Source organism: Phyllopteryx taeniolatus, chromosome 7 (genome assembly GCF_024500385.1).
Source record: "Phyllopteryx taeniolatus isolate TA_2022b chromosome 7, UOR_Ptae_1.2, whole genome shotgun sequence".
NCBI classification, from domain to species: Eukaryota; Metazoa; Chordata; class Actinopteri; order Syngnathiformes; family Syngnathidae; genus Phyllopteryx; species Phyllopteryx taeniolatus.
The window spans coordinates 28,519,500-28,538,008 of NC_084508.1; the positions used below are offsets into that span (position 1 = coordinate 28,519,500).

At 43.8% G+C, this 18,509-nt stretch overlaps 2 protein-coding genes across 4 annotated transcripts in view; one reads left to right on the top strand and one right to left on the bottom strand.

Moving 5' to 3' along the window:
• The window catches only part of bcar3 (BCAR3 adaptor protein, NSP family member), a 97,118-nt gene that overhangs the window by 54,498 nt on the left and 24,111 nt on the right, over window positions 1–18,509 (top strand). The gene's annotated exons all lie outside the window — the stretch shown is intronic.
• Window positions 6,116–9,743, bottom strand: LOC133481348 (uncharacterized). Its single transcript, XM_061780570.1, has 2 exons — window positions 8,650–9,743; window positions 6,116–7,089 (listed from the first exon to the last, which is right to left on the bottom strand). Exons 1-2 carry the CDS (start codon window positions 9,551–9,553, stop codon window positions 6,500–6,502), a joined length of 1,494 nt encoding a protein of 497 aa, XP_061636554.1. The 5' UTR covers window positions 9,554–9,743; the 3' UTR covers window positions 6,116–6,499.

Consider the following 18,509-nt stretch of genomic DNA (forward strand, 5'->3'; position numbering starts at 1 on the left):
TGAGGCTAACGCTCTAACCAGTCGTCCACCGTGCCGCGGAAAATTTGCCCAAAAAATAAAAATAAAAAAAGTAAACAATTTGAAGATGGCAAATACTTTTTTCCAGCAGTTAAAGTCAAGAATTAAGATTCAGAATTCTTTAGTGAAGAGGTGTGTCCAAATACTTGTCACTACTGTATAGCTAGCCTGGTTCTTGAGGAAGGGGAACATGTTAATTAAATGCAAGATCATCCTGACGAGTTGTTCAACAGTCAAGTAATATCCATCCATCCATCCATTTTCTGAGCCGCTTATCCTCACTAGGGTCGCCCGCGCGCTGGAGCCTACAGGCAGGGTACACCCTGAACTGGTTGCCAGCCAATCGCAGCAGTCAAGTAATAAAAGAATTTAAATTAAAGTATAGCATTCACATAATTCGTAATATCATTGACTTCAAGGCTATTTTCATTGTCTGATGTGAAATGGACTGTAGCTAGTTGCCGGCCACCAAATGTTAAGTGAGGCTCAAGCCAATAAGAATGTAATTGGTCCTGCAGGGAGCTGGTATTTAAAGCTAAGTGGGTCTCCAAAGTTAAGGGGACCATAAATGTCTGCATAGAAATGTCACATTCCTTTACCCAGTAGTTGTGAGGACCTTTTTGTACATGTGAGGAAGCTGGAAATTATGCTGTAATTTACTTGTCAGTAGGGGCAGTGCATATCCAGTTATTGTTCTGAATGGCATGTAATGGATGTGACAGACAGAACATTTGTCCAATCACATGGTCCACCAATATTCGAAACAAGGGCATATGGGGTGACGCCAGCGACAAAGATGCTATTGTCCATTCAACAAGCCAGGTCACCATCAACATCATTTTAAACATGTCATTTTGAGAGAAAAAAATCAATGGTTGTCAGCTTGCTCTCATTATTCAAAATAAATATTGGCATATAGGATTTTTGACGTAATGTAAATAGGTGCACTTAGATTACATGCATGCTGTACAAAGGCAGCAAGTTAACAAGAAACTTGGGTGACGCCTGTTGCTAGTGTGTTTGTTTCACTTACCACCAGTCTCAAGTACCTCTGTTCCAAAGAAACAAGGTCACTCTCATGTACCATATTCTGCTTTCAGGATTCCGGCATATTTATTTTACTTGTGAGGTTCACTCAAAATCAACTTGAATCTTCTTGTTTTCTGCTCTTGCAAGATATCTGTTCACTCCCACAGATCTTCAGCCTTCAAAATCACTTCAGCGTTTCACATTTCTATGGTTGGTGACAACTACAAATGACTATATCCACCTTAAAACAGCACAGTTTGTTTTGGCAATGTTGTAGTAAGATTTTAATATTATCTATCATACCTTTGTACAAATATAAATTAACCACTGCTCTTAGTAAAAATAATAAAACACCAATTTTTCTCAGTTTTAAGGAGGAATACACAGGTGCGGCACGACATTTCCTGTCACAATCTTAAGTGTCACAAAATCTTAAAGCTATAATCCACAACTTCTTTTGTTGAAAAAAAAACCAGCCTAATTTTCACCCAGCAAAGGCAGCCTATGTATTCCTTTTGATTTCATGAACAAAAGCTCCATTAAAAAAAAAACAAAAAAAAAACATGATTGTAACGTCATCATCTACATGTACTTACTGAGTTGTAAGCCGATCTGGATTTCTTGTAGTGGTTCTCTTTCTCATCAAAAGTTGATGTACAATGCTTTTACTCTTTGCTACAGTTCCTGTGATCCCGCTGGATGTTTTTCATCTCAGCCATGGTGTACGCAGCATCGAATGATTAAATCCGTCAGCCAACCCATTTCAATAGCGTGCCGTGTTAGGTCAGGCATTACTTCCGATTCGACGCTACTACCGGTCTTGAGCTGATGAGGTTTCTGCCCAACATGGCAGCCCCCTTAGGTTACTGAATTATTCCGTTGAATTCTTATCCCACAATCACAATATTAATCCTTGTGCTGGCATATACAATGTATTCTTGCAAAAAAACTTCGGGGTTTGATTCTTAAAAAACAAAACAAAAAAAAACAAACCTGTCAATAGCGAAAGATACAAATAAAACAATAACTTAATTTTGTTTGCAAATAACATAACTTTGGTTATTTTCCTCATCTTCTCTTCTCACATTCTTCTGAACAGCGCTCGTTGAAGATGTACATTCTTTTGGCATAAGTGTCGCAAAAAGCCAAAGAAAAGACCTGCAAGATAATCTGTTGATGCTCGATTTGAGGTTGAGTGAGGTACACTAATGATAGAGTGGTACACTTATGACAGTTTGAAGGTTTTGCACAACTTTAACGTTATATTTTTCCACACAGTTTGGTTCAGTTTCAATTGGTGAACCCCCGGGGTTCCATTGTATTGTGAGTACCTTATTTAGCTACAATACGCAGACTTTATTAGCTTTGTAAAGACAGCATTTTTACAACTACTGAATTAGATCTCACTAGCTTGTGCAGGTGTACAATATTAAATGGCTGGTGAGTGTGTATCTGATTTTAAACCTGCAGTAAGAAAATGGAAGATGATACAATTACAAAATAACCCTTTTATGTGCGTTAAAAACACTGTACTTTGATAATTTCACAGTGTTTCCCTAATCTGAAGCCCCTCCCTCAGTTCTCTAATGGCCTCATCGTTCACTCTTTCTCTGTATTTCTCCAAAGAGCCCTAGGTTTATTCCATTCTCTTTCTCCATCTTAATGTAACTGCCATCTGCTTGTCTGGGTGGTCGCCATTTATCCTAAAAGGGCTTGCTTGTTCCTTTGTTTGTATGTATCAACACATACTACAACAGCTCCTGTGACCCATTTTGCGTTCACTCTTATATTGTAGGTAACAAATGTAGAGATTTAGCAGATTGTCCTTGATACTGCATTTTTATTTTGTATCCAGTCTATTATACATACTTTCCCTAAGAGGTACTTGTTCTCTCTAGTCAAAGTAATCCTCTTTGTTGAGTATTTATGGCCTAAAACATAAAATCCCCAAACTTCCATTGCAGATAATTATTATGGCTTTCTGGACTTGCACTCAACAAATCTCAATCCCTGTGTCTTTAAACTGAAAGCTATAACAACTTTATATTTGATTGGACCCTGTCAGAAATACTGCACATGAATCCCAAAAGCATGAGTTGCAATAAAAGGATCCTAGTGACCGAGTAATGTTTTTGAAAAGCATCCTTAGTAGAACCAGGCCGCCTCAAATAGAAGCCTCAGCCAATCAGAGGGCTCTCAGCTTTCAAACAGGAAGAAGCATCCATTTATTCGCGAGTAAACAGGAAAGGTGGGACATTTTGGTGATGGAAAGATTACTAGTCAAAAAGTCTAGCACTCATCAACGTGCTCACGAAACAAATCTTGCCGGACCCAAAAGTTTCTCTTACGTTATTTCATGTGATTTGACATTTGGGTTTACTGTGCAACTTTTCATAACATCTCCTCAGGTTCTCATGACAGTTGGTTAATAACTACTGGGAGACAGCAAAGAAAGCAACTTTGGGAGCCCGGCAGAAAGATAGAGACAGGAAGAGAAAGAATTGTTCGATGAAGGAAAAGAGGAAATAACACAGACACAGCCAACCACAGAGCTGCTATTTTAATGATGATGATCAGGAGGATGTGAAAATAAGTTGATGGTTATCTGCCATGGTAGCCGCAGGGGCTGGGGGGTTTGGGGTTGTCGTTTCTGTATAGAGCTGCTGTATAATAATCCAAAATATTTTTCATGCCATTAGTTTAATTAGGTTTGGGATGCTGTTACCTTATGTAATTGGTGATGGTCTCGAGTTGGGAGATTTTTTTTTTTTTTTTTTTATCATGGCAGGGCTCTACATTAACTTTTGCATTAGTTGCAGTGGTGCGACCAACTTTTTCACTTCTTCATGATTTGGTCGTATCATTTCGTCGACCAGCATGACCATGGCATACCATAGTTTTGTATGAAGTAAAGATTGACAGTGACTCGAGATATGCTATTTGCAAAACATGTTACTGTGAACAAGAACTTTGTCCGCAAGAAGTAACAGACAAAAACAAGTAAAAAAAACAATAGAAAAACAAACAAAAAAGTAAGGCTTTACTTTTATTTGCTAATTTGTTCGACTCAGAGGGGCGAGTTTTTACAGTGAGGGCTCTTCCCCTGGGAAAATCACTTGATTTTGAGCATTACCACGACCATATGATTGGCATACATTTAAAAATGATTGCATAAGTGTACCAGCATATAAAAGGATTGTTTATGATTATTCAATCTATTATGCAAATTATTTACAAACAAAATAAACCAATTTACCTATTTGAAATCATAGTTCCAAACAGAACATGGATAAACCATTACTACTGCAATCATTGTAGTTTATTTAAATGATAGTTTGTTTTCTTATACAATCCTCTTTAGAAGAGTTTGGGCTTTGTAACTTTGGACATACAGTATCTTCATATGTCTATGCTATAAACAGATAGATAGATAGATAGATAGATGCTGTTACTGTCAATTCTTCTATATGCGTAACACATACAGAGGATTGACATTACGGTACTCAAGGGCCCGTGTTGCTACAAAAGAATTAATACAATTACAATTAATAACATCAAGATAAAAAGAAAAAGAAAACGATGGTATATAAAGCAAAATAAAACAATGGTATATACAGCATAAAAAGTATATTGAATGTGCAAATATCAAAGGTCAGGTGACGTGTGCAACATGGTCAAGGTCAGAGAACCAAGGCAAATAAGACATTTATAAATTAGATGACAAAACCCCAATGCTGCTAAAGTGGCCGGTGCGACCCTGAGTCTGGTGTGTGTGTGTGCGCGCGTGTGTGTGTATGTGTGCATGTGCATGTTTGTGGGGCATTCAGATTCCTGACAGCCTGATGAATAAAACTGTCTTTGAGTCCGCTAGTCCTGGCCCGCAGACTCTGCAGTCTCCTCCCTGATGGCAGCAGACTGAAGAGGGTGTGTGATGGATGGGTGGCATCCCCCGCTATGCGGAGGGCTTAGCGGGTGAGGCGGGTACTGTAAATGTCCTGCAGGTAGGAAAGAGAGGTTCCGATGATCTTCTCAGCTTCCCTCACGATGTGGTGGAGAGTCTTGAGGCAGAATGTAGTGCAGGCTCTGTACCACACAGTGATGCATTTGACCAGGATGCTCTCTATGGCCCCTCCATAGAACGAGCACATGATGGGGGTCGGGGCTCTGGCTCTTCCCAGCTTGCGCAGGAAGTTGAGAGTAGAGTTTTCCATGTTTAAATTGGGGAACATGAGTTATCTAATCAGAACCAAGTCATTTACATGTTGCTTAGTAATGAGAAATCCGACTGTCTCAAATGCCAGGCAGAAAAGACCAAGTAGAATAGCTTGAAAAGGAACATTTTGGGCATTTCCAACCAAAATTATATCGATCCATTTTCTACACCGCTTATCCTCACTAGGGTCACGGGCGTCCTGGAGCTTATACCAGCTGACTCTGGGCGAGAGGCGGGGTACACCCTGAACAATCGTGGGGCACATATAAACAAACAACTATTCGCACTCATATTCACACCTATGGGCGATTTAGAGTCTTCAATTAACCTACCATGCAAGTTTTTGCGATGTGGGAGGAACCCGGAGTACTTGGAGAAAACCCACGCAGACACGGGGAGAACATGCAAACTCCACACAGGCGAGGCCGGATTTGAACCCGGGTTCTCAGAACTGTCAGGCAGATGAGCTGACGAGTCGGTCACCATGCCGCCCCAAAATTATATAATAATGCAAATTATGAGTGGATAAATAAATGAATAAAGGAGGCTTCTAATACTCAAATATTATGTGAAAACAGAAATGAACTGGGATAGACACACTTGTAACCTTGAAGAGGAGAAACCTGATGGATAGATGGGATAGGCTACAGTGGGTATGGAAAGTTTTCAGACCTCCTTCAATTTTTCACTCTTTGTTATATTGCAGCCATTTGCTAAAATCATTTAAGTTACATTTTTTTCCACATTAATGTACACACAGCACCCCATGTTGACAGGGGAAAAAAACGGAATTGTTGAAATTTGTGCAGATTTATTAAGAAAGAAAAACAGAACTATCTGTCATGAACGGAACAGAGGATAGGACCCAAAAATGCACGACTCCAAAACAAATTGACAGTTTCCAAAAAGAGAGGTTTAATAGACAGGCATAGGTCGGTACACAGGCAGGCAATCCAAAAGAGGCAACAGTATCCAAAAACATGAGGCAAAGAGACAAGGTCGATAATCGGAACAGGGTCAGGTCTTACTGTGAATCTATGACGTGGAAACAAGGAATGCAGGAACGCGACGACAAGGTACAACGAACTGGCAACGAGAGGAAATGAGACACGAGGTTATATACAAGGGGTAATTAGGGTGAACGAGGCACAGGTGATGAAGATGCTCACATGAGCAGGTGTGTGTGAAACAGGGGGGAAGACAAAACCCGGAACACACACACATGACAGTACCCCCCCCCTAACGGCCGGCCCCAGACGGCCCTGGGGCCCCTGGATGCGCAACGTGGAAGTCCCGAATGAGCGAATCATCCACGATAAACGCAGACGGTACCCAGGAACGCTCCTCAGGCCCATAGCCCTCCCAGTCCACCAGATATTGAAACCCCCTGCCCCTCCGACGAGATGACAACAGCCGCTTCACAGAGAAGACAGGGCCCCCATCCACAAACCGGGGGGGAGGAGGGGGCCTGGAAGGCGGGACCAGAGGGGACTCCCGGGCTGGCTTGAGTAGGCTGACGTGAAAAGTAGGGTGGACCCGCATAGACCTTGGGAGCCTCAGCTTCACGGTGACAGGGTTGATTATTTTTGTGATGGGGAAGGGCCCAACGAACCTGGGAGCGAGCTTCTTGGACTCCACCCGGAGTGGAATATGTTTGGTCGAAAGCCAAACTCGCTGACCCACTTTGTAGTTCGGGGCCGGTGTCCTCCGACGGTCAGCAGCGGCTTTGTAGGACCGTCCCTGGCGCAGCAGCATCTGGCGGGCTCGCTCCCAGGTCCTCCTGCAGCGTCTCACCAAGGTTAATGCCGCTGGAACTGTGGATTCTGGGGCTATGGCAGGAAACAGAGATGGTTGGTAACCATGCACAACGTGAAAAGGCGATAGACCAGTGGATGCAGAGGGGAGGGAATTGTGGGAGAATTCGACCCAAACCAGTTTCTGAGACCAGGATCGCGGCTCCTGTGAAGCGAGACATCGGAGCCCCGTCTCCAGGTCCTGGTTCAGCCTCTCGGTTTGGCCGTTGGTTTCAGGATGAAACCCGGATGACAGACTGACGGTAGCACCTATGAGTTTACAAAACTCCTTCCAAAATTGCGAAATGAATTGGGGACCCCTATCAGACACCACATTCTTGGGGAAACCATGGAACTTAAAAACCTGATTAATCATTAGCTCGGCAGTGTCTTTAGCTGAGGGGAGTTTTGGAAGTGCAATGAAGTGCGCCATCTTAGAGAACCTGTCAACAACTGTAAGAATGGTGGTATTGCCTTTAGAGGCCGGTAATCCTGTAACAAAGTCTACGGAAATGTCTGACCAAGGACGTTGTGGTATTGGCAGGGGTCGCAACTCCCCAGAAGGACGTTGATGAGAGGCCTTGTTAGCAGCACATACCTGGCAAGCATTGACGTAATCGCTAACATCCCTCCTAACATTAGGCCACCAAAAGCGCTGTTCGACCACCGATAGAGTCTTGGCAATGCCTGGGTGACATACCGTTCGGTTCGTGTGAGCCCAGTGGATGACTTTTCCCCTTAAGGTCGGAACCACATAAAGCCTGTTCTCGGGGCAATCTTCAGGGCTAGGAGTGTCTTTCAGAGCCCCTTCAACCGCAGTCTCAATGTCCCAAACAAAAGCGGAAATGAAGCATGACTTAGGCAAAATAGTCTTAGGGTCGGACAAAGAACTCTCCTCGGAGAAAATGCGTGACAAAGCATCTGGCTTACCATTTTTAGAACCCGGTCGGTATGATAACGTAAAATTAAATCTAGAGAAGAAAAGAGCCCACCTAGCCTGCCTCGCATTTAATCTTTTGGCAGTTTTAATATATTCAAGGTTCTTGTGATCTGTCCATACTAAAAACGGAGTATGTGCCCCCTCTAGCCAGTGCCTCCACTCCATCAAAGCCACCTTGACTGCCAACAGTTCACGGTCGCCAATGTCATAATTTTTTTCAGCTGGGGTCAATTTTTTGGAAAGAAACGCACAAGGATGTAACTTCTCATCCTTGAGAGACTTCTGGGAGAGCACTGCTCCTATTCCGGCATCAGACGCATCGACTTCTACCACAAACTGCTGTTTGAGATCTGGCAAAGTAAGGATGGGAGCGGAGGTAAAGCTCGACTTAAGTCTTTGAAAAGCTGCATGACAAAGCGGGTTCCATACAAAAGGTTTGTGTGGCGAGGTAAGATCATGCAAAGGAGAGGCTATAGAACTGAAATTCCTGATGAATTTCCTGTAGAAGTTTGCGAACCCCAAGAACCTTTGTACATCTTTGCGTGACGTGGGAGTAGGCCAATTAATAACGGCATCGACTTTGCAAGGGTCCATCTTGACTTCACCTTGAGCCAGGACGAAACCCAGAAAAGAAACGGACGCCTGGTGGAACTCACATTTCTCAGCCTTGACATAGAGTTGATTCTGCAGTAACTGCTGCAAAACAGAGCGGACATGAATAATGTGAGTCTCCTCATCCGGGGAGAATATCAGAATATCATCTAAATAAACAAAAACATAAACATTCAACATGTCGCGCAGGACATCATTGACAAGGTTCTGGAAAACAGCTGGAGCGTTAGTAAGCCCAAAAGGCATTACCAAATATTCATAATGTCCCGTTGGTGTGTTAAATGCTGTTTTCCATTCATCCCCCTCCCTTATCCTGACTAGATGATATGCATTTCTTAAGTCCAGTTTTGTGAAAATCTTGGCTCCCTCCAGGAACTCAAAGGCGGTGGAGATGAGAGGAAGAGGGTACCTGTTTTTTACCGTGATCTCATTGAGACCCCGGTAATCGATACAGGGTCGCAGGGTCTTGTCTTTCTTGTCCACGAAGAAAAATCCTGCTCCCGCAGGGGATGAAGATGGGCGAATGATCCCAGCTGCCAGTGATTCTTCTACGTATTCCTTCATGGCCTTGTGTTCCGGCCCTGAAAGAGAGAACAACCTCCCTCGTGGGGGTGTGGTTCCAGGCAGCAAGTCAATAGCACAGTCATAAGGTCTGTGGGGTGGAAGGGATTTGGCCTTGGACTTGGAAAAAACATCTTTAATATCCTGATAACAGGTGGGCACTTGAGATAAATCAGGAGAGCATAGTGTCACTTTAGGAAGAACCCGTGTAGGGTCTTCCTTAATGAAATTCAGACTCACCTCTCCCGTGCCCTGGCTACCGGCACCGGCAACTTTGACGTGACAGTTTCTCACGGAATGACCCAACTGACCGCAGTAGAAGCACCGCCCTTCCCTCAGCCGGCGTTGACGTTCCTCAGAGGAGAGACGGAACCTTCCCCGTTGCATGGGCTCATCCGTGGTGACGCTAGCCAGTGGATTGAGACTGGCAGCAGGGAATCTGCCTTGGTTTGGCTTGTCACCGAGGCTCGTCCTCCAAGTGCGCGGTGAAGCATCCTTCCGCCGATCTCCTTCCAGCTCGCGATCCAAAAGCCTTCTGTCGATCTTGAGGGCGAGAGCGATGAGAGTGTCCAAGTCGGGTGGCAGGTCTAGCGGGACTAAATGATCCTTGACGGCGGGGGATAGTCCTTGAAAAAAGGCATCAAGTAGCGCCCGATTATTCCAATGAGTCTCAGCTGCTAGAATGCGAAACTCAATCGCGTAATCTGACACCCTGCGCTTGCCTTGTTGTAAGGTGACAAGGGAGCGAGCTGCCTCACGATCAGGAGTGGAAAATTGAAAAATTTGCTCCATAGTCTTGACGAAAAAAGCCCATGAATGACACGCGGCGGAATTGCGGCTCCATTCAGCAGTAGCCCACGCCTCCGCACGACCAGTCAGGTGGGAAATGACGAATGCGATCTTTGCCCGCTCGGTGGGGAAGGCGGCTCCCTGCAGTTCAAAGTGGAGTTCGCACTGCGTGATGAACGGCTTAATGTTCCCAGATTCTCCAGAGAACCTCTCCGGTCGAGAGAGCTGTGGGCAGACAGCAGCGGAGGTGGCAGGTGGCTGCATGGTGACTACTTCACATGGAAGTACCGTGGCGGTACTGGGTGTGGTGCCAACTGGTTCCTTCTCTTGAAAAAATTTCATAAGAAGTTCAAACTGCGAGGCCACCTGTCTCATCATATTGTCCTGATAACTTGACAGTCCCTCTAGATGAAGGTGGAGGGCGGCAATCTGCTCATCCTGCTTCGCGAGGCGTTGACCCTGCGCTTGAAGGGCTTTGCGCACCGGGTCTGAGTCTGCTGGGTCCATGTTCTGGCCAGTTCGTTCTGTCATGAACGGAACAGAGGATAGGACCCAAAAATGCACAACTCCAAAACAAATTGACAGTTTCCAAAAAGAGAGGTTTAATAGACAGGCATAGGTCGGTACACAGGCAGGCAATCCAAAAGAGGCAACAGTATCCAAAAACATGAGGCAAAGAGACAAGGTCGATAATCGGAACAGGGTCAGGTCTTACTGTGAATCTATGACGTGGAAACAAGGAATGCAGGAACGCGACGACAAGGTACAACGAACTGGCAACGAGAGGAAATGAGACACGAGGTTATATACAAGGGGTAATTAGGGTGAACGAGGCACAGGTGATGAAGATGCTCACATGAGCAGGTGTGTGTGAAACAGGGGGGAAGACAAAACCCGGAACACACACACATGACACTATCACACAGCCAAAGGTATTCAGACCCTTTGCTGAGTATTTAGTAGTAGCACCTTTTTGAGCGAATACAGCCATGAGTCTTTTTGGGAATTAAGTTTTTCACACCTGGATTTGGGGATCATCTGCCATTCCTCCTTGCAGATCCAATCCAGTTCTTTCAGATTGGATGGTGAATGTTGATGGGCAGCCATTTTCAGGTCTTTCCAGCGATGCTCAACTGGGTTTAAGTCAGGGCTCTGGCTGAGTTGTTCTGAAGCCACTCCTTCGGTATTTTAGCTGTGTGCTTAGGGTCATTTTATTTTTTAAGGTGAACCTTCGGCCCAGTCTGAGGTTCTGACCACTCTGGAGAAGGTTTTCGTCCAGGATATCCCTGTACTTGGCCGCATTCATCTATTCCTCAATTGCAACCAGTCTCCATGTCCCTGCAGCTGAAAAAAAAAAACACAGCATGATGCTGCTACCACCATGCTTCACTGTTGGGACTGTATTGGACAGGGGCTGAGCAGTGCCTGGTTTTCTCCACACATCCCACAACAATTTCTATCTTGGTCTCATCAGACCAGAGAATCGTATTTCTCACCATCTTGGAGTCCTTCAGGTGTTTTTTAGCAAGTTCCATGTAGGCTTTCATGCATCTTGCACTGAGGAGAGGCTTCCGTCGGGCCACTCTGCCATAAAGCCCCGACTGGTGGAGGGCTGCAGTGATGGTTCAATTTGTAGAACTTTTTCCCATCTCCCGACTGCATCTCTGGAGCTCAGCCACAGTGATCTTTGGGTTCTTCTTTATCTCTCTCAACCAAGGCTCTTCTCCCCTGATTGCTCAGTTTGGCCGGACGGCCAGTTCTAGGAAGGCTTCTGGTCGTCGCAAACGTCTTCCATTTCAGGATTATGGAGGCCACTGTGCTCTTAGGAACCTTAAGTGCAGCATAAATTATTTTGTAACCTTGGCCAGATGTGTGCCTTGCCACAATTCTGTCTCTGAGCTCTTCAGGCAGTTCCTTTGACCTCATGATTCTCATTTGCTCTGACATGCACTGTGAGCTGTAAGGTCTTATAAAGACAGGTGTGTGGCTTTCCTAATCAAGTCCAATCAGTATAATCAAACACAGCTGGACTCCAATGAAGGTTTAGAACCATCTTAAGGATGATCAGAAGAAATGGACAGCACCTGAGTTAAAAGAGTGTCACAGCAAAGGGTCTGAATACTTATGGCTGTGTGATAGTTCAGTTTTTCTTTTTTAATAAATCAGCAAAAATTTCATCAATTACATTTTTTTTTCTGTCAATATGGGGTGCTGTGTGTGCATATATATAACAAAGAGTGAAAAATTTAAGGGGGTCTGAAAACTTTCCGTACCCACTGTATATAAGATATTAATTACACTTCACATGGAATAAAATTATTCACCTAAGGAAAGAGTGGGGACTTCATGGAAACATACAGGAAGTATTTGTAACCAGATCTAATCTACAAACATGGAGTACAGATTGAAAGAGTATAAAGAGGGAAAGACCATCTTCCATATAAAATGTACATATATGGTCAACTCTCTGGTACACACACGCAAGCACACAAACGCATGCACCCACAACTGTACAGTGTACTGTATATGCAACCACTGTCTTATCATCATATTTTAGGATGCTATTAAAGGTCAATCAGTGATAAACATTCCAACCATCGCTCCCTTGCCTCTGCTTCATTGAAATGCAACTCTTTTATTTTATGAAATTAAATGTGACTACTTGTCTAACTTGATTCTTGATTAATATAGATTCCACAACATTCATTCATACATCTTCCGTTCCGCTTATCCTCAGAAGGGCTGTGGGCGTGTTGGAGCAGCTATATTGCTTTTCGTTTGTTTGTTTTTTTTTTGGTAAAAGTCAATTTAGTTATCTCAGAATCCATTTGACTTTTTATAATCACTGGATAAAGGTTTGTGGCCATGATGAAGATTAGAATGGTATGTGTATGATTTTCATCAACAGTAACAACATTAGATGTAGTTTGTTTATCAGTTTATTTTTGAAAGGGGACAATGCAATTTCATAAAACACATGAAGTACACATGGTTAAAAAAGCCAGAATTAGCCAGAAGGCTAGTTTTCATCTGTAGTCCCCTGGCCATGATGTAAAAAAGCAGTAAAATACATCTACAAGACAATATAATACAGGATACATAATCAAACTATACGATTAAGAGAGAATAAAACCATAATTTTTTTTTATCATAACATAAAGACAACATAACATACTTGTCTTTTAGTGTTGGCAGCTATAGGTGTTAACTAGCCACATTTTCAGTTTTTTTGTGAAGGCCTTGTATGTTGGAAGCAGTTTAACCTCCTCAGGTACTGAGTTCCACTCACCAGCGCTCCTCACTGACCAGGCTGATTTACTGAAAGTGCTCCTGCGCAGAGGAATGAGACAGTCACCTCTGACAGAGCCTCGAGTGACACGCTCAGAGCTGTTTCTTTGGCTGATGAACTCAGCCAGAGGAGCTGGGCCCAAATCATGCAGTACTTTATAAATCAAATTTAAATCTGCAAATATGTGAAGACTGTCCCAGTTTAAAAGACTGTATTTTTTTTAAATTGCACAGTGATGATAGTGCCTTGGTTTTTTATCCATCACTTTAATTACTTGTTTGTACAAAACTTCCAATGGTTTTTTTGCATTCTGACCAGCCTGGGACCAACTGGTTATGCAATAGTTAAAGTGACTAAGAATCATTGAATGCAGGTAAATTTTTGCAGCTTCAGTTGACATTTCATTCCGAATTGCACGAAAATTTGATATTTTTACACAATTTGTCAATATGGGCTTTAAAGGAAAGCTGTGAATCTATTATTAACCCAAGATATTTGTATTGGCTGACAATTTGCATTTTTTCTCCATGTCGGGGTCAGGTGATACTCTATTTGTTTTAGTGAAATACATGCCTACAGTTTTAGAAACGTTTAGCTGTAGACAGCACTCCTGCAACCAAGTTGTGACACAGGACATTGTATTAGTGAGTTTAGCAGCAACAGTATCTTTGGAGCGACCATGAACAAAGAAAACTGTGTCGTCTGCATACATTACGCACTCTGCTTCAGGGCAAACAGTGGGCAAATCGTTGATATAAAGACTAAATAAAAGGGGGCCCAATAATGATCCCTGAGGGACTCCAGAGGTTAGCCTAAGAGACTCTGATCTGCAGTTGTTAACTGATACAGATTGTGTTCGGTCATGCAGATATGATTCAATCCAGCTCACAGCTTTGCGAGAAAAGTTAAATTTTGAGAGCTTGGTAAGAAGAACAGAGTGATTTACTGTATCGAAAGCTTTCCTGAGGTCCAAGAACACCGCCCCTACAACTCCACCCTTGTCGAGAGAAGATTTTATTTTCTCAATGAAGAGGCATGTAGCCATTTCAGTGGAATGCTTGGATCTGAAACCAAACTGCATGGCGTAGAGAGAGGGGGAGCTGCTGATTAAATAATGGACAATCTGCTCTGACACTCATTTTTCTGCAACTTTGGAAATGGCCGGAAGAATGCTTATAGGTCGGTAGTTATTCAGAGAAGTTGAGTCACCGGATTTAAAGACAGGGGTAACAATAGCAGATTTCCAGGCCTTTGGAAAGTGACCAGATGAAATTGAAAGATTAATGATTGAGGCAATAGGAGGAGCAAGAGTTGAACCTAGATCTTTGAGCATGCTCGTGTCCATTCCAAAAACATCCTTTGCCTTAGATGGTTTGAGTGAATGAATTAAATTGATAACTTTGGTCTCAGTAATATTTGTAATAGTAAAGAACTGCGTTGCAGACAATGCAGGGTATTCCTTCCTTTGTTTTACTGCAAACTTAGAAGAGATTTCTGACACAGATTCAATGAAGTAGATGTTAAAAGCATCAGCCATCACTTGAGGTTCTGTCAGGATGTTTCCATTTAATTGAATTTGCATTAGTTTTGTTTTGTTATTTTGTGTATCACCCAATAGTTTTTTAATATAATTCCAGGTTATTTTTTAATTTCCCTTCGCACTATTCAGAGCAGTAATGAAAAAGTCAGCTTTAGATTTTCTTATTTCTTTCACTACCCTATTTCTCAGTGAGATAAAGTGCTGTCTATTGTATCCTGATTTCACCGACAACTTCAAGGAATGATCGCGTTCTTTCATCAGTTTCAGAATAAATGTGTTTAACCAAGGCAGGCCATTCTTTCTAGCTTTTAGTTTAATTATCCGTGTAAATTGTATAATAATTTCTTGTATTTTGTTGGCAAATTTAGAACAATCCTCATCTAAATTTTTACCAGCGAGTAATACATCCCAGTTTACTTCTTGGATGGAATCCTGGAAATTTTGTTGTTCATGTTTTGGTATCCTATTGGATTCAGTGGTGGCCAAGGGTTTGAAGCGCTTTTTATTTAATTTTCTTGTGACCATTATAAGATTGTGATCAGACAATCCTGTGAGCATATTGTATGGCTTCAAGATCCTTTCTGACCTATTAGTAAAGGCTAGATCAATCTGAGTTCGGGTGGAGTTTGTAATTCTCGTAGGGCCATTAATAACCTGAGTCATATCCATATCATCCATAACCCTTTTCAATTTTTTCCTAACTTTGTTAACTTCCCAATTAACATTTAGGTCACCCATTATTATCACCTCTTTTGCAAGATTGAGTTGTTTCAGTAACATTTCCAGCTTTTCATAGAAAGCGGCATTTGATGAGGGAGGCCTATAAATAACTACAAGAATAAAAGACATTTGCTGTGACAAAGAAACAGTTAGTCCAAGGAATTCTAATCCATTCTCATCTGTAACATGTATTTCATTACAATTAAAAGTGTCCTTGGCATAAATCATAACACCTCCTCCCTTAGAACCCTGTCTGTCGTTTCTAAACATTTTATAACCAGGTACAGATAGTATTGCTGAGGGCTAAGATTCATGGAGCCATGTCTCAGATAGGCAGAGGAAGTCAATATTTGAGTCAGTGAGAAGGTGATTGACCTGATCACTTTTCGTTAAAATGCTTCGTATATTTAAGTGTGCACAACGAATGCCTTTTGGTTTACGTGTTGAGTCCCATATTAATTTAGAGTTATTAACGGTTTGGAACGCCCTCCATTTCCGGTGCTTTAGTATTGCGGGGTTTGGCAGCCCCCTGTTTCTTTTATTGGCAATGTTTGCATATAGCTTTACGCTGCCAGCTTCCGCATCAGCCGGTGGTGGTGGAGGCCCAGCCGTCGGTGGTGGTGGTGGTGGAGGCCCAGCCGTCGGTGGTGGTGGTGGAGGCCCAGCCGTCGGTGGTGGTGGAGGCCCAGCCGTCGGTGGTGGTGGTGGTGGAGGCCCAGCCGTCGGTGGTGGTGGAGGCCCAGCCGTCAGTGGTGGTGGTGGTGGAGGCCCAGCCGTCGGTGGTGGTGGAGGCCCAGCCGTCGGTGGTGGTGGTGGAGGCCCAGCCGTCGGTGGTGGTGAAGGAGCCCCAGCCGTCGGTGGTGGTGGAGGAGGCCCAGCCGTCGGTGGTGGTGGTGGAGGCCCAGCCGTCGGTGCTGGTGGAGGCCCATTGGCACACATGATAACACAGCAAGACAAGAAGAAACCGCGTCAAAAAGGTTGTTTGGAATCATACGCCCAATATTGAGCCATTTTGACAAGAAAGCAGTTGAAAAAGTTGCGACTTTTGCGGGAACCAAGCAAAGCCCAAATGGCTGGCTGAACACCAGAAAGTTTACCTTGCCTGTGCGCGGCTGGGCTTCGTCTTCGACGGAGCCGGCAAATTCGGTCACTTCGTCCTTTGTGCGCCGCCGCCGAGGAGCTCCCTCCGCCGCGGTGTAACCAACTAGCTGGCGGCACGTTAGCTCGGCGGCTAGCGAGGTTAGCCGAGTAGAAAGAGGAGGACGCGTTTCACTTCGGCGGACTTCGCTGCCTTGCCAAAAATGTCCGCCGCGCCAGCCGGTTCCCTCACACCTGGGCGATGGGTTGTGCTCTTCGAAGAGGAAAACCGACACTTCGAGTTCATCCAGACAGAAGCGCTGCACGTTCCCGGGCGCAGGCTCAAACTCAAACCGCCTACGTCACTTCCGCCACGTCACCCTGGAGCCTCACTCTTCCCCCACCACCCCTCTCATTCATGCACATATATTCTGTTTTACTTCGGCTAATCTTCATTCCTCTCCTTTCCAGTGCAGGCCTCCACCTTTCTAACTGTTCCTCCACCTGCACAACACAATGTCATCTGCAAACATCATGGTCCACGGGGATTCTAGTCTAACCTCATCTGTCAGCCTATCCATCACCACTGCAAAAGGGAAGGGGCTCAGGGCTGATCCCTGATGCACCTTCAATTCGTCTCTCAAACCTCACCGCTGTTCTGCTGCGTTAGTTAGTTAAAGGTGTTTAGTCACTCCTACTGTATGTTTCATTCCTAGTTTGTACTAGGAAAGGAGTTATTTTGTAACCATTGGAATTGTTCAAGCTCATCGAATGGCAATTACCTATGGGGTCCCTCAAGGGTCAGTTCTTGGACCCCTCCTGTTCAGCCTGTATATGCTACCCTTGGGTCAATTTCTTCAGAACTTTAATTTTGACTATCATAGCTATGCAGATGACACACAGTTATATCTCGCAGTGTCTCCAGATGACTACAGTTCAATTGAGGTGTTGTGTCACTGTCTAAAACAGATAAATAACTGGATGATTGGATTATTGTTTTTGGCAATAAAAAAGAGGATTGCTGTTAGTATATACCTGGAGTCACTCTCTTTAAAAACCAAAGACCAAACCGAAACCTTGGTGTTCTGATAGATTCCAACGAGACTTTCAACAGTCATATCAATTACTAAAACTGCTTTCTCCCATCATAAGAACATATCCAGAGTAAAGGTTTGCATGTGTCAAGCAGCCCAGGGGGCCTCATGTACAAGGACTTGCGTGGATTTCCTACTGAAACTTGGCGTACGCTCAAATACAGAAAACGTCAGTACACACAAAAATATCCAGCTGTATGAATCTGTGCGTACGGATCAATCCAAGCACATTTCCTTCGCACATCGCAATCAACGTGGAAATGAGCACACATGTTGGAGTAGCCGACTCCTCCTTGTCCATGCCTACATTTAAATATGCAAATCATATTTAAATGAACCCTGCACCTGAGATCCCGATCTCTGCATGATCAGAAAAAAAAGGGAAATGAGCAAGGTAGTGAAGACATTTTTTTTTTCGGAATGTGAAGTTGCTCAATGAAGTGGAGGTGTGCAAAAAATCCTCTTTGGCACGCTGTCCTCCGGCGTTAACAACACGCGAAAGAGGAGCGAATGGGACAGTGTGTGTGCGGCTGTCAATGCTGTTGAGTCAGAACAGCGGACACACGCTGAACTAAAAAAGAAGTGGTCAGACAGTAAGGTGGACGTAAAGCGGAGTACAGCTGCCCACCACCAAAGTGTGGCCAAAAAAAGGCGGAAGAACTGACGCGGAGGGCCTCACCCCGTTCGAGGAGAGAGTCGCCGCGATCATGGGTGACACTACTCTTTCGGGTGGTGGGAGCTAACGCTGATCATCCCACAAGGTTAATACCATATATTTTTATAACTCATAACAAACGTGTTCATACCTACACTCAGCCCTGTGAGATAAAGGTT